The 16,043-nt window shown below is 52.8% G+C and overlaps 1 protein-coding gene across 1 annotated transcript; it reads right to left on the minus strand.

Moving 5' to 3' along the window:
- Positions 1 to 9,511: 9,511 nt before the first annotated feature.
- Positions 9,512 to 15,291, minus strand: IRF8 (interferon regulatory factor 8). Its single transcript, XM_008943043.1, has 8 exons — positions 15,093 to 15,291; positions 13,778 to 13,961; positions 12,732 to 12,820; positions 12,154 to 12,265; positions 11,759 to 11,806; positions 11,065 to 11,451; positions 10,675 to 10,790; positions 9,512 to 9,688 (listed from the first exon to the last, which is right to left on the minus strand). The coding sequence occupies exons 1-8, from the start codon at positions 15,264 to 15,266 to the stop codon at positions 9,512 to 9,514; spliced, it is 1,287 nt and encodes a 428-aa protein (XP_008941291.1). The 5' UTR covers positions 15,267 to 15,291.
- Positions 15,292 to 16,043: the final 752 nt, after the last annotated feature.

Below are 16,043 nucleotides of genomic sequence, written 5' to 3' on the forward strand. Positions count from 1 at the left end.
ACAGGAAAGCAGCTCACGCCTGGCTGAGCCCCGAGGCCACCAGCCCAAGACCAACCCCGTCACCATCAGTCACCAGATCTCACTTTTTCAGGAGGAAATTCTGATTTTGAAAGCAGGGGCACCCCCCCTGGGCTCAGCATCCCAAAGAGGTGAAACCAAAGAGGTGAAACCAAAGAGGTGAAATCTTGCCAAAAGCAGCACGTCCCTGAGGAGTTCACCCCCAGCAGAGACTCAAGACCCAGACCCAAGGCTCTGGTTGTCATCAGAGGATGGAGGTCGTCCCAGGGATCTTCATCCCAGCAGGAAAAGTCCTTCAGGGAGCAGGACAAGAGCTCGCTGGAGCAGAATAAACATTTAATTAGTGAATTTTGCTGTTCTGTGTTTGAGCTTTGTGCACCAGAGCTCATTTGTTGAATTTTTTACCTATTTGCTTTTTAAAATTTGGTCTTGGGTCAGAATCTCTCTTTAGGTCAAGACAGGAGGAGGCTGTGACAAAAGCACACAATAAATAGCTGCAAAAAAAAGGGCAGGGGAGGCATTTTTGTGGCTCATTTCAGTGAAACTCCAGGTTTTGCCAGTGCATAAAACAGAACAGCTCTCAGCAGCAGAGGGAAAGGGCTGGGGGGGTTTATTTTGGCAGCTTTGTGGATTTTCAAAGCTGAAGGGCTTGTCTTTCATAGGCAGAGGGGCTATTTTGGAGCCAGCTGAAAGAGCTGCACCTGCAGCCTCGGAAGCTGAAGTGTGTGATGGAAAGATGCTGGTTTTGGGGAGAGTTGGGTCTGTCCCAAATCCAGCCTGAGAAGAGCTGAGTGGATGTACAGGGCAGTGGGGCTGGCTGAAAGGAGCTCTGCCTCTGCCAACCTCCTCTTCTGGCCCCAAAATAACAATAAAATGGCTAAAACTGCAGAAAAGCAAGGAATAGGAGAGAGATGATTGGCTCACAAACATTTCTTGTCTCAGGAGAACACAGATGTGTGCTAAAGTCAGCTCAGATTGGGGTGAAGGGTAAAGCAGCAGGTCCATGGACCACCATGGGCATGATGGTCTCATGAGGTGGGATTTCCACGTTGTGTCTAGCTGGTGCCTCAGTCTAGACATGCCAATAAAAGAGAAAACAACCATTAAAGTTCGTTCCCATCCTCCTATTTTAAGTTCTGGCCCTGCCCTTAACATCAGACCACCTCTCATGGCACTAAGAACTCCAAGGTAGGATGGGCACCAGCAAAGCAGCCCAGCCAGACCTTACCTTCTACTCCAAACCCTCCTGCAATGACACCTCTTGACTTTGTGGCTCATCCTGGGGGTGAGAAGAAACCTCATCCCAAAACCTGATAAAGGAAAAGTCAGGATGGGCTCTTCCACTCACAACCATCCTGGACCACATCTCCCAGTGCTTTATTGAAACACCCCAAACCATCGCCCTACTTGAAAACTGCCTTCCCCCAAACATCAGAGGACACACCAGCAGGGAGAAAGGCTGCACAGCCAGAGGAAGGGGTGGCTGGTAGTAGTCCCAGGAGGTCCACCCTGATCCTGTCCTACTCCACAGCTGGGGTTTGGTGTTTCTCCTGGGGAAGCTGTGCACCATGACTTCGACTGCTCAGCACGACGACCTGTAAAGCCCCTTGGTTTCTCACAACCCACGGCAGGGCTATAATTACACCAGAATTTCCAGCCTCTTGAGAAGACCGAGAGTTTCCCACATCCACCCCGAGGGCAGAGCCACCCAGGCTGGGCACAAGGGGTTTGTTTTCCCCCCTGTGCTTGGCCTGATGCTGGCCTCCTACCTCAGCTCAGCCCCACGAGAGGAGCCTCGGCACCGGTGCTTGGCTGGGGCTGGGAAAGAGGAACTGAGGCTGGGCCGTGCACCAGAGATGCTCTTGGGCTCATCACGAGGCACCCAGGAGATTCCTCCTTCTCCCAGAGATGGGTCTGCCCTAATGGGAATAACCTCTCCCCTCCCCTCCCCTTCTTCTCCTCTCCTCTCCTCTCCTCTCCTCTCCTCTCCTCTCCTCTCTCCTCTCCATGCAGGACCTGAGCTGAGTGGATTTTTGGTGGGCCTTAGTGTGGTAGATGTTCACCTTTCTTTGCTGACTTCCTTTCACTAGCTCCTCCTTCACTGAATCCACGATGAATCTTTCCCTCCACCCATCCCCATCTACCACTTTCCCCCACCTTTTCAATCTCCTGCTTGGTGAGCACCACAGTCCATTTTCCCCACATTCCCAACTCTTTCCTTCCAGGCTCTCCTTGGTGACACCATGAGGAAACCATTTTCCATGGCCCTTCTCCTTCCTTGCACAAAGTGCAGTTGAGTCCAACCTTCCCTTCTCCACCAGGGTGGCAGAGCTGTGAGGCTTTGCCCATCTCTTCATGGAGCAGGTCTCCCCCTGATCTCAGAGGCACCCCAGGAAAGGATGGAAGTTCTCAGTGGTGGTGAGCATTTAGGAGCAGAGAAAAACTCCAGAGCAGGAACTTGAGGAGAAGCAGCAAAGCACAACAGCAAATTCAAAATATTTGGGATTTTAACAAAAGTGATGCCCAGACCCTCCTCCAAAATAAAACCAGACTATTTTTTCACTGGGGCAAAGGTGTGAAAACATTCCCCAGGTTGATCCTTTTCTCTATTTGTGCTCGTTGGGAAGACCAACCTGCAGCCACGTTGCCACTGAGCCCTGTGGAGGAGTCCAGGAGCCAGATTTATCTTGGGGAGAAGTGGTTACTTCTCAAGAGAAATACAGAACAGAAAGATCCAGGAGAGGGAATCACTTGTTTCAAACCACCGTGCTGCTTCCACATCCCTCAGCCCCCCACCCCACGCCTCCCCCGGGGGCTGCAGAGCTCAGTTGAGGGGGTCCTGCTCTGCCAAAGTAGTGGGAAAAAAACTATGAGGAAATGCTGATTTTGGTAGGAAACTTGCCAGGAGCCTCAAGAGGTTTTGGGTCCCAGGGTGGATTTGCGTGGCGTTGAGCTAAGGGGCAAAGCTAGGCAGGGATTTGGGATCTTCAGGATGGGAGAAGACCAAGGTTGAAGGAGGAGGACACCACCAGTGGACTTGGCTGGCATGGAGAGGACAAGATGACATTTGTTGGCCCGTTGCTGACCTGGTTCTGGTGCCTCAAGGCACCTGATGTCAAGGAGAGGTGTTTTTCTTTTACTCAAAGAGGTCATCCCTACATCCCAACTCCAGTTTCTGAGCTGGAGCTCAGCACCAAGCTAAGAGGTAGAAGATCACATCCAGTCCCAAGCATCGTGTCCAGCCCAGCTGGAAGCTGCCCAGAGACTGCTCTTTATGGGACATCTCTGACCTCATCCTCCAGCTGGGAGATAGAAACAGCTCCACAAACCTCTCCTTGCCCAAATACAACAGCCCAGGGAGCATCTGCACGGCGGAGGGGGAGGGCAAACAGAAGTCCCATCCACCTGCTTTGCTCTCCAGTGAGATGGAGACCAGCTCTGACATCTGCTCTCCCTCAGCCTCGAGTTGCAAGACATAGGCTATGGGTTTTTTTTTTCTAAGGCAGCTGAGGTCATGGTTTGGCTCAGCAACACCTGCAGCAGAGCAGGGCAGATACGTGAAAGCAGTGCAGGATTCCTGGCAGCAGCTCCCACACCCATGCACCACCCCCAGCACCTCTGGTAGTGGAGGTGCAGGGGATGAATTGGGGCAAAAGTCCCTTTGAAGCCCTTCAGAAGAAGAACCAGGAACCGTTTTATGGAAATCCACAACTTACTTGCTCCAAAATTGAAGAGCACTTTTATCATTTGGGGTTCCCTCTGAAACACCCAGCACGAAGCTTGACATAAACTACATGACTTATACAGCCAGCAAGAGCTGGAGCAGCTCTTCTGAACACCCAGCTCCTCTCACACACTAGGAGGGGGGAAAAAAAAAAGGAGGAGAAGGAATGTTTCTCCAGCTTGGAGCATGTTTTTGATAGCCCCATCACAACGACCTCTTTGTGCAACAGCCTGAAATGCCCTTTTGCTTCTTCCCATTCTCACGAGCATTTTAGGGCTGAGGTGAAGTTCTCCCACATTACTCTTCCAGAGCAACAGTGACCTGGTATCTGGGGGGGGTTTGTGACTCCCCCAACAAACTATCTGCCTGCATTTTATGGCCCCAGCCAGCTCGATGCATCAGGATGTTTGTGTTGTTGCAAGCAAAACTCGTGCACCAAAAATAGGCTCGGAGCAGGACACGACATCGAGACACATGCAAACTCATGGGGGGAGGGAGTGGGTTTCATCCTGGACCTTGGTTTCACAGATTTGGTCTCATAAGAAACCCAAAAGTCTGACAAAACAAAACGAGCATCCCTGTGCTGCTCATCCCCATGTAGTTTTTTTTTGCAGTCTCACTGTATTTCTTCTCGTCCCAGGGTATTTTTGCAGCTGTGGCTTGGGTGGAGCTTGTTTTCATGACCTTGTGTCTGCTGTTACAGCACAGACTTGCAGGAGAAAGAGGTCAACTGCCAAAAATGGATTCCGAAAAAGAAGTGGCTCTCGGGCTTGCTGGAGTTTGGGATCTCCTTTCCTCTGCATGAAACCTTTCTGCAGCCAAGCCTAACTTGAGGAAATCAAAGAGAGTGACCTGCAAGCACCACATAACACCAGTTTGAGCACTGAGCAGTCACACGACCCTCCAAGTCCTTTGAGGTCCACCAAAGACAACTCTAGGTGCGTTGTCCTGGCCAGGCTGCCTTCCCAAGGCATCACTGAGGTCTCCTCGGTGATAAGGCCACCCAAGGGGGTACAAACCCCTTGGAGAGGGAGGGACAAGCTGCCCGTGCAGATCTCCTGCCTTCCTGAGGGCTGGGAGGAGATGTCCTGCCACTGGTGACCGAGCAACAGGAGGGTGCTTCCCATATTACAACACGCTCAGGGGAAAGAGCCCCGAGATGCTGGTGGTGGCCAAGCTGCTGTGCTGAAACGGGGCATTGAGCAATCCAACCAAGTTGGAAACCCTGGTGTCTAGAAATAAAAAGTGACTGTTTGTTTTCTAACGCCTGGAGGGGCTGGTGGGGGCCCAGGTTGGAGGAAGCAGCTGGAGCTGGTTTGTGTTGGATCCCTGAGCAGTTCAACTGTGAGCTGGGACCTACGAGTGAATTGTGGTCGTCCTTCTGCACAGAGCACTTGGTTTCCAGAGCTGGATGGAGATGGCTGCAAAGGTTTTCCTCTTTCTGCAGGTTGAGATGGGCTAAAGGTTCAGGAGCTTTAGCTGGACCACCTCTCACCTTCTTTCTCTGCAGTCTAGCAAGGTTGTTCTCCGTGCAGGAGGTTTGTCACCAGATGAATCCTCACACTCTGTTATAGAGGAGGGCTAGGTAGAAGCTGGTTGTCCTCAGACACTGAATTCTGCTCCTGAAGCCACATGGAGTGGTCCTTCTGGCACGTGTTGAAGGGCACATCATGGGAAACTACCAAAGCACGTTAAGGAGGAAGACTCTAACACTGCAGGATGCAACCAGGCTCAACTTCTTCCAAGGAAGATGTACCCTGGTGGCACAACTGCTTTCCAGGTGTGATAAAAACCAGGAATAAGGTTGGCTTTGAACCCAAACAACAGCCCAAGTCAGTGAGCAGAACATCAGGTGAGGGCTGCAGGGTTTATCAAGTCCTTTGCACCACCCAGAAATGTTCCAGTATGCACCATGGAGTAGATGTCTTTATGTTGGAAGACCTTAGAGAAGAGGTCAGTAGAAAATCCCTCGACATTGTCTTCCCTGGGCCACCCTTCTCTGCTGGCTGATGTGAGGCTTGGGTAAGCACACTACTCCATCCCACACAGGCTTGAGGAGAACCATGGACCTCCTGCAAGGAAAGGTCCATTTTCCTCCACGGAAACCAAGCTCCTCTCTCCTTCCCATGTCAAACTTTTGCTCTGCCCTGTGGCTCCTGAAGGCAGGAGCATCTCCAAGAAAGCACTTTCCCCCATCTGCAGGGATTGTAGCCCTCTCCAGAGGAGCAGCAGGACCTGGTACCCAGGCTGGGCTTCCCAGGAGGCAAGGGAATATCTCCACACCAGGCTAGAGTTGGATGACATTGCTACTCCACCTCAAACACATGCTCAGGGTGTAGGCAACCACCCTTGGACAAGGAGCAAGCATTGTGGGGAGGACAGACTTTGAGCTTCTCATTCATGCTCCCCCCAACCCTGCTACAGCAGTGAGGATCCTTCAGTGGAGCAGGTGCAGCCCATGACAGGACCCTCAGCTGGAGAAGACATGAGCCACTTTTTGACCTCACCAACAGATAAACCATTGGCAAAGAGAAGCCAACACCAGGCACCAAGGTTTCACTTCAGTGAGGCCATAGAGAAGAACCCAAGTGAACAGAAACCAACGAAAGTATTTGAGTCCCCAGTCACCCAAAACCACCACAACTCAACACAGCTGCACTGAGCAGCTCACCAGAGCTGCTGGGGCCAAGCAAGGTGCAGGTGCTACCAAACACCACCAGCACCAGCTCCCTGGCCAAGGTGGTGGGGATGGCATCACCCTGCCCACCTGGCCAAGAGGTTTTGGGCAGGGGGGGAAGGTTGAGATGTGTAGAAATTCCTCCTGGTTTTCCACAAAGGCCACCACAAGTATGGGGTAGAACAGCCTTTGGTGTAAGCTGGAGAAGTTTCCTCAAAACCTGCTCCCATCTGCTGGTCCTTTGTCCACAAGTCAGCATTAGCCTCAGAGGGTTCTCATGTTGGACTTTGGGATGGGCAAGTCCACCTTGGGCCGGGCATTAAGCACAAACCCAACACTACTGCAAGTCCTACCTGAGCAAAAAGGGGACCCCTGCCCCCAATCACATCCCCCCACCACATCATCCATCTTGTATCCCACCTCTGCCATAAGACACTGTCCCCTTGTTCCCTTCCCAGGCCCTTTGTACCACCAGTTGACCCCTCTTGGAAGCACCTTAGAAGCTGTGCTGGTGGTTTTATGGAGCAAGGAGCAGCACAGTCCTCAACCAAGCTCTGAGGCATGAGGAGGACACTAAAAATAAGCTGTGGAAGTCAGGCCCACCAAAAGGTACCTCTGCTCCCCACTGCTCTCCTGTGGTCTCGGGGTGGAAATTGAAAGAGCCTTGAACACGTAGCAGGTGGCTCCAGGCAAGCACAAGATGGTGGTTTCTGAGGAAGGACTAGCACCAGGACAGCTGGGGAAACCACAAGTGGTGTTTCTGGGGTTCCAACCTGCAGCCCATCATGTGTTTCACAAGTGGGCATGTGTTGTTCCACAGCAGACCACAGTGGGTGCCTTGTTTCCACCTCCCCACCCACCATCTCCCCACTCCAGGCACCTCACCCCCAGGGAGGTGAGAGTCTTCCTCATGCTCCAAGGGAGCACCAAGCTCTGGAAAGGGATGAAACCCTGAGAGCAACACCATGATGGTCCTCAGGAGGAGCAGGAGAAGGCTGGGGGTGAATGCCAGCAATGCTCCTTGCCATCCCCACCTCCATGACTAAGAAGCCCATGGGAGCTGGCAGGACTTGGGGAACCTCATTGCACTCAGGAACTGGTGCATCCTCAAAAGTCTTGGTCTGTTGCCACTCACAAGCACCAAAGCCACACGTTGTGGTGTCTCCACAAGGGCACAACCCAAACTAGGACCATCCTAAGATGGTTGGGGCACAGAGAAGAACTCAGTAAGTAGTTTAGGGTGCAGAGCTTCTCTTCATCCTACCATATAACCACAAAGTTTAGCTGGGTCTCCCCTCTCAGAGCACTTTTTAGGTGCCCTCAGTTGTGTGTTGTCCACTGTGCTCTTACTGAGCTACAGAGGCTGTGGGTGCTGGCCCAGGAGGGATGCAGCAGGAGTAGCTTCAAGGCCCCCCAAGAGCTGAACACCATTATTTCACAGAGGGCTGAATTGCTCCCCCAAAACCAGCCAGCAATCCTACAGACAGAACAGCCTCCTGGCAGAGGTCAGCTGTGGTCAACATCTTAACTGCACCCATCCTTGGGAAGATCTTTGTCATCAACAGAAAGAGGCAGAGCAGCAACATCTTCTTTTGATAGCCAAGCAGGAGGGAGAGCTTTGCATCCATGTCTTCAGCATCTCCCAAGGAGACTCAGCCTCTAGGCAGCCCCTTCCCAAGTGGCTACCTCCCCAGTGCTTTGGCTACCATCCCCTGCTGCCAAGGGTCTCTTTTCACCCTTGTTTCTCCCCACCCTTCATTATCTAGACCCCATGAAAAAGGGGGATGGAGAAGACATCAAGGAGTGGTTCCACCAGGCAATAATGGGGGAAGGGACTGCAGCATGGCTTTGAGCAGGACCATCACTAACTAAGCCCCCACCCCATGACCTTGGAGCACTGCAGGCCAGCTCAGGAGCATTTTGGCTCCTTCCTCTTATGCCAGAGAGGAAGCCAGGCAGTTATGGAGCAGGAGGCAACAGCAGAGGCTTAACAGACCCCACTAGATAGAAGACCAGGACAGGAGCAAATTTGAGACACCACCTTCTCCCCACCACCAAAAAACCCACACTGCAACAGAAATACAAAATAGAGCACTTTAATTGCAGCAAGATTTTTTAAAAATTACCAAAAAAACTACCATAAACTTGGGGCATAAAATAAATAGGCAGCTTAGTCACACACAATACGTGCGCCGTGGTGGGTTCCATCACCACAAAGCACCAGCTCCACCACCCAAGTAGGTCCCCAGTGCTGGGTGCACACACAAAGCATGGTAAGGAGGATCTACAGATGGATGCCACTGCCTGGTCACGCTTGGGAGAGACCAACACATGAGTTTGGGAGGGTGAAGCCAACCTAGTCACACTACACTGCAATCTTCAAGGTTATTGGAGATCTATCTATGTATAAACTCTGTCTCTGATTAGGAAAAATTAAGATTCCTAAAGTTCTTACAGTCAACATTTACATGGAGAATCTCTGCTTTTGTTTCCAAGTTTCAAAGTACTCTGGGATTACAGATAAACAGAAACCTGACAGCAAAAACAACAAGGAATTGGAGAAGCTTCTCCTTAGAAGGCACATCCCACCTTCCATCAGCAGGACTCTTCGGGGGGGGGGGGCGGGAAACAAAAAAGCCAATTTCTGGGAAGAATTTCCTACATTTGAGCATTTTAAGGCTTTTTCCAAGAGTTGCCTCCTATTAAATTGCTGCTCTGAGCAAGGTCTGGGTTGCAGGCCGCTGGGGCAGGTCGTTGGAGCTGTTGATTTTGGGTTCTGCTTGAGTAGCCAGTAACAAAGGCAAGAAAACAAAGCCAGCCCTGCCCTTCCTTCCCTCCTCCCCCTGCCACGAGCTACAGACAACAGCACCAGGACCTTCTTGCTTGGTACCCAAGTCATTTTTCTCAGGTAGGTGGTTGCAGGATGGACACTGAGCACCCCACCCACTTTCTCACGGCAGTTTTGACTGCTGTATTTCTACAGCTTTCTGGTCTGGAAACAGCAAAGAACAAAACCCAACTTTTTCAAAAGGGGAGTTTAGGCACCACGCTGAGTCAAGATCAACCCCAACCACCCAATTTTGTCAGCAGGCTCAGACAGCAATCTGTTGGTTCTCTCTGAAGAGAGGCCGCTGGTGCGTGGCACAGATGTCCTGGAAGATCCTGTACACCTGGTCGTGCTGGGTCTCATCAGCCATGGGCACCATGGGGCTGCTGCTGCAGGTCTTCCCAGCTTCCTCCACCACCTGCCTGACACACAGCTGCTCCACCTACAAAAAAAAAAAGGCAAGTCACAAAAGGCACTGAGTGAAGAGGAAGCTCTTTGGGGACCTCCCGCTGCTGTCCATCCATCCCATCTCATCAGCCTGGGCAGCAGGGTGTGGGGTGGGAGAGACACAGCAGAGCAGTTGGGCCAAAGAGAGTGGCCTAGGTCTAGTTCCACCTCAGCACAAGAGCCCCACTCTTAGAACTACAGGGAGGACAGGCTGGGGGATCTCCCAACACCTGCCAAGTGATCCTCAGGTGCAAGGCACCCAAGAAAAGAAGAGGTGACCAGGTGAGAAGCTTGTGAAGGGAGGCACTGGGCCAGTTTTCTGAACTTGTAAAATCCCCTCCAGGGCCTCACAACCTCAGTGGGTCTCTGCTCACTCCAGGGGGGATGCAACATCCCTCCTGTGCCCTCCATGTCATGTCTTTGTTGACTCAAGGGGATCCCCCACTGGATACAAGATCCAGCAATCCTATGCATGGCCCCAAGGCTTTGAGATCCCAGAACTTCTTCAGCTTCTCCAGGGAGAAGTTTCTGGCCAGAGCCATGGGGACTGCTCTGCTCATCCCATCCCTTCCTTCCCTCTCTGTCCATGACAGTGGTTCACCACATCTACCAGCCGTTCAGCTTGAAGTTGTCCCTTCACTCAACCCTTCCAGGGATTTATTGCCCCCTTTTTACTACCCCAGGAGAGGGCAGAGATCCCAGTGCCAAGACAGAGGAACAGAAGGAAGAGATTTCCTATCAGTTTAGAAAACCTTCTGCCATTTAGGAGCTTTGTTTAGAAACCTCATCCACCCAAACCAAGCCAACAGCCCAAAGCCCCTCTCAGGAGCCTCGAGATAAGCTGATACTTACACCACACCCACCACCCACCCAATTCAGACACCCAAATAACCCCTGGGGGTGGGGAAAAAAGAGGGCAACAGGGTCCAGCCAAGGGGGTACACCCATCAGCAGGCCTCTGAAGGGCAGCCCCCTCCATACCTGGACCAGGATGAGCTTGCACCTCAGTGGCACGGCGTCTGGGAACTCCTCTCCAAAGCACAGCGTGACCCTGCTGTCCGGGAAGCGACCCTGGCTGTTGTAGTACTGCTGCAGCTCTGCAAGACAAGGAAGAGCTGGGACCTGCCATCCTTTGCTACGTAGCTTTAGGACCAAGGAAGGCAGGTGTGAGGCTCAGGAGAAGCCAGTTTTGTTGTGCAATGCCTCCAGCTGGGAGGAATTTAAGGGACGCGGGACCCAGGTTATGGCTTCCTAAGTCTGGTACCAACAGCTACTCATCTGATGTACACCAAGGACTCCAAAGTGCTCCAAAGCCAAGGGCCTCCACCCTTTCAACCCCACCAAGAGACAGAAGAAAACACTCCTACAAACCTCTGAAGAACAAGTTGGTATCAAAGATCTTCACCACCTCTTCCCGATCCAGCTTGTTGGGCCTGTCCTTGTAGAGCATGGTGTTCCCACTCCAGAAGACCCTGCCCTGGCACAGCCTCTTGATGAAGATGCCCTGCTTGCTGCTGTGCAGCAGGACCCCCCTCTCCAGATGCCCAAAGAGCTTCCTGGTGATCTGTTTCTGGCGGTCGTTCTGGATGGTGTCAGCTGAGGGGAACCGAACGTGCTCCAGGGCATCCGGGGCGTAGAGCTTCTCAGCGTGGCTGGAGGGCTGGCCCAGAGAGATCCTGCAGCCCTCCGTGCACGAGGTGGTGACGTGGCCCACCAGCTTCCCACCGTAGAAGAAGCTGATCACCATCTGGGAGTAACCTGGGAAGGGAGGGATGTAGATCATCCATCAGGAGGGGACAAACCCTGCTCGCTCCTCACTGCGGCGCCCTAGCTCTTGGGAGGGCAGCAGAGTCTTTCTTGGAGTCATCTCAGGGGATGGTGGAGACCTGCTTGCTGGAGGACATCTCCTCCAGCATTGAGGAGGATGGAGAGAGAACTGATCTCTGGCTGTTCTGATCAGCAAGGGAGCTCCTGATGCTGAGCCCTTTGCTCCACACGTCCCCTGCCACCGCACACCCCACCCAGCCCCAGGAGGACTTCTGATGGCCACAGGCCAGAGCCTCACCTGACTGCTGCTGCTCGTAGCCAGAGTATCCATTCATCAGGGGCAACGCTGTGGGCAGAGAGAAAGCTGAGCTGAGCCAGCTCCCAAACCCTCACCCTCCCAGTCTCCTCCACCAGCTCCTTGGTTTGATGCCCCAAGTCCACCAGTCTTCCCAGTTCCCCCATGGGAGATGCCAGCAAACACTCACAAGTGGATTTAACCTCATGCCATGCACACTGTTGGCACTGACACCAAACCCAGGGCTCATAATTAACAGTGTAAGCCTTCTTAATAAGAAAAATAAAATACAACTGTTGTCTGCTTACACATTGTTGTCCAAGAAGGGGTTTTTCTGCCCCAAAAAAATCTCAGTCCCATTAACCACCACACACACACACACACTATTGGCTCCTTACCAGGGCTGGGCTGCTGCACCCACCAGTCAGGTATTGGGGGGTTTCTGCAGGTCTCCTGGGGGGGTGAGGGGCTTCTCTTGATGATCCCCAGGTACTCATCTACGCAGGGAGGCTGTGTGAGACCAGACACTGAGATCAGAGGAGGTTTTTGATGCCTTGGGTAGTCACTTGCCCTGCACCACCCTACTCCCAGCACTCCAAGAGGGTCCAGATGGCAACACCAATGGGATGCCCATGAGTTTTTTGGGGTTAGAAAGAGCAAGTTGGGCATTCCCCAGGCTGTACACTCAAATAACCCCCTCGAGAGCTGCCGAGCAGAAGCAGCCCAAGGTGACACCACCAAGAAAGGGAAGAGAGCTGAGAAACAGCCTCTGACCTCCAGCAAAGGTCTCAGCCACCCCGATGCAAATCAAAAGCACAAACCTTTGATCTCAACCACGGCCCGGTGCTGGCTCACAGGGAGCTGCAAAAACTCAGCACTGCTCATCAGGCTGAGCCCCAGAGCTTGGCAGGTTGGATCCACACCATCTACCCACTTTTGGCCAAGGTGACCCCCCCCAGCCAGGAGGAGAGCTCACCTCTTTCATGAGGTCATCGATGGCAGAGGAACTGCAGTCCATCTCTGGGACATCACTCAGGCTGCTCCCATTGGCAATGCCTGCTTTGCCTGGAAGGAGAGTTTGGGATGCAGTGAGGACACAGCCCCTCAGCCACAGCTCCTCTCACCACCAGCTTTTAGAAACCCTTCACAGCAGGGGCTTCCAGCCCCTTCCAGAGCTGCTTCTCTGAGCCAAAAAAAAAAAAACCCAGTTTACAACCTGTTGCCTCAGTGCAGTGACCAGCAGCAAGGCAAATCAAAACCTCTGCCTGTAGCAGAGACAGAGCTAGGGCAGAGGAGGGGGTTGGGGTTTTTTTTTTGAGCACCCCAGAGACCAGGGCTGCTGCTGCTGCTGCTTCTCCTTTTTCCACCAGCCCCCTGAGTGCTGTCATGCTGCTGGTGAGAACCTCCAGTGCCATTTGCATAGCAGCAAGCCCCCCGTGTGAACGTGGCCAGAGGGGACTGAGATGCTAAAGGCAGATTTCCTGACAGTGAGATGATTTTTTTTGACTTTATTAAAAAAGGAAAAAGCACATCCCCCCCCCCCAACCACAACTAGAGATATGCTTAGCACGACCTGCAGCACACAGGACATCACAGCAGCAACTGCTCTGTGACAAGACTGCTGCTCTAATCACTGCTGCCAAGAGAGAAGGGATTGATTGCAGCTCCCTTGCCACCCTCCCAGAGCAGAGATTTGGAGGACAAGGGGCTGGGGCTCAAGTACCTCCCCCACGTGGAGGAGGATTTTGGCTCTACCCTCTACGACATCCTTGTGGGATGCTGTAGTTACCCCCCCACACTCTAAGCAGACGTTTTGAGGGGTAGAAAAAAAGAGCCTGCCCTTCCTCCTCCCCTCCCTGCCACCACGGTGACACTGGGGACATGTTCTGCAAAGCAGGAGAGGCAAAGTGGTCACGGTGCAAGAGCAGGGGCTGGGCAGGAAGCTCTGCTCAGCTGCGGGGCAGCAGCACAAGCCTGCAGCACTCCCAGGAACGGGGCTCAGACCCTGACTGGGGTACTTACATTTCTGTTCCTCCTCTGGCACGATCCTGTAGACCTTGTAGGGTTCAGAGATGTCCAGCTGGGACCTGTCTGTCACCTCCTCAAAGTCAGGGCTCTTGTTCAGAGCACAGCGCAGCCGCGTCTTCCACGTGGCCGGCTCGGCTTTGTCCCCTTCTTTGAACTTGCCTTTGAAAATAGCCCAGGCCTAAAACAAAGCCAGGACAAAATGATCCTCCACAGGACCTCTACCAAGCCCCTCAACCCCAGGGTGAAGGAGTTGGGGTTGCAGAAAGCCTCTGGCATCTGGCTCTCCCCATCTTCTGCCCCGTGCGCCGTCTCCACCACCCCATTCACGGCTTCGATCCTGCCATGTGCTCAGCACCACACATGGGGATGGGCATTTGGGTGCCAAACCAGCATCACCCACCCCAGAGAGGCACCCAAGAAGGGTTGCAGCACCCAGGCTTCAAAAAGAGGAGGTCGAGGGCATAATGTGCAGCCTCATCTCTGCACCAGCAGGTCAGGAGATGCTGGGGAGGTGAGGAATGGTGGCTGAAGCAGGGAGTTCCTCATGACCTGGTAAAAGCTCAATTAAAAATCCAAATCAACCTCATTTTCCAGCTCCTGACCCATAAATGACATTCTGAGCTTAAAAAGAAACCAGCTTTCAGTTGGGCTTTTGGGAGGAGAATACATTTTACCACTGAAGGGAGAGTGCAAAATACATCTTATTTTTTTAAATATACATATTTATTTACTTTAAAGACTTTTGTCTGTTTTCAGATGGCTGAATTCAATGCCACCCTCATAACCCAGTGCTCCCAAACCACCCATCACTCTTCTGAAAGAGAACTCTCTCACTGGTACAGACATTTGGAAGCCAGGGCAGGAGGAAGGGAATTCCTGGGGAAGAGCCTGACCTTTCCAATGGAATTTTCCAGGTTTTTTCCCCCCAAAACTGGAAATCCCCTTAGCAAAATCCCAAATTTCCTCCCCTCCTGCAAAGTCTCTTTGGGGTTTGGTTTTTTTTTGTAAATCCAGCCTTTTCTCAAGGAAGGTCAAGAGGAGCACACCCAGCTCCTTCTCATGTCACAGCAGGATTTAGATATGCTCCAAACAAGTCTAGAACTGGTCCTAATGTGGGGAAAAAAAAAAGGGCAACGAGCCTGGGAGACCATTTGTGAGGTGAAACATCTCCTGCAAGGAGCAGAGGGGCAAACCCCACCAGAGAACATGGACATCTCCCACCAGTGGGACTATCAGCAAGTGGAAAAACAGCATCGGAGGAGCCGTGGGGGGGAGGGAAAAAAAAAAGGCATCAACCCTCTGGTCCTACCTTGAAGATGGAAGCGTCCACCTCCTGGTTGTAGTCCTGCTTCCCAGCGTGCTTCCAGGGGATTCTGAACATGGTCTTCTCCTCGTTCTCCCAGATGAGGCCGGGGTAGTGCTGGCTGTCAATCTGCTCGATGAGCCACTGCCGCAGCCGCCGCCCGCCGTTGCGGTCGCACATCCTGCACTGCAAGAGGTCCAAGCCCTGTCAGCTCCCCCACCACCATCCCACCCTCAAGGATTGGCCACGGGCAGAGCTGACAGAGCCACCAGCAGCTCCGGGATAGGTCATCCCAAGCAGAAAGCTTCTGCAGGAGGTGGGAGGGCAGTGCTGTCCTCAGGTGGCCTTGGCATAAGGGTCTGCCTGGTTGGGGGAGGAGATGCTGGTTCCAGGCAGCACCTGGAGTCACCACAGAAGTTGGGAGCACACAACCCACCCTTCAAAACAGAGCATCAACACATGGAAGGAGCTGGGTGAAGTCACGCCACCCTTGCTGAGGACCTCGGGTCATTTTTGGCCAAAACCACTGGATGACTTCAAGGACAACCCATGAGAAAGCTTCTCCTGCCCAGCTGAAAGTAAAGTGCCAGGCTCAACACCCCCATCATCCCCATGGCATGACCCACAGGGACTTCAGGAGTTGGTGGCCAGGCAGAAACAACCAGCAGGTCCAGGATCAGCCCTCCAGGCCTTTTGGGCTCGCTGCCCTCCTCCAAATTTTACAGGACTACCTCTCCATTTCATTTTTTTTTTATATATATCCTGCCCCACAAGAAGGTTTTAAGAAGATGAGGATGCTCCCAGCACAGCTTGAGACCTGGGTGGTCCCTGCCTTGCCACGGGCTCACTCCAGCTCCGTGCCACCAACTTCTGTCCCTTCACTGTTGTTTCACAGCAGGACACACAGACCCCCCTGGCCACCTGCAGCACAGCCTCTGGTTTTAGGGAGTGTGACAG

The sequence above is a fragment of the Merops nubicus genome, unplaced genomic scaffold, assembly GCF_000691845.1.
Source record: "Merops nubicus isolate BGI_N331 unplaced genomic scaffold, ASM69184v1 scaffold16486, whole genome shotgun sequence".
NCBI classification, from domain to species: domain Eukaryota; kingdom Metazoa; phylum Chordata; class Aves; order Coraciiformes; family Meropidae; genus Merops; species Merops nubicus.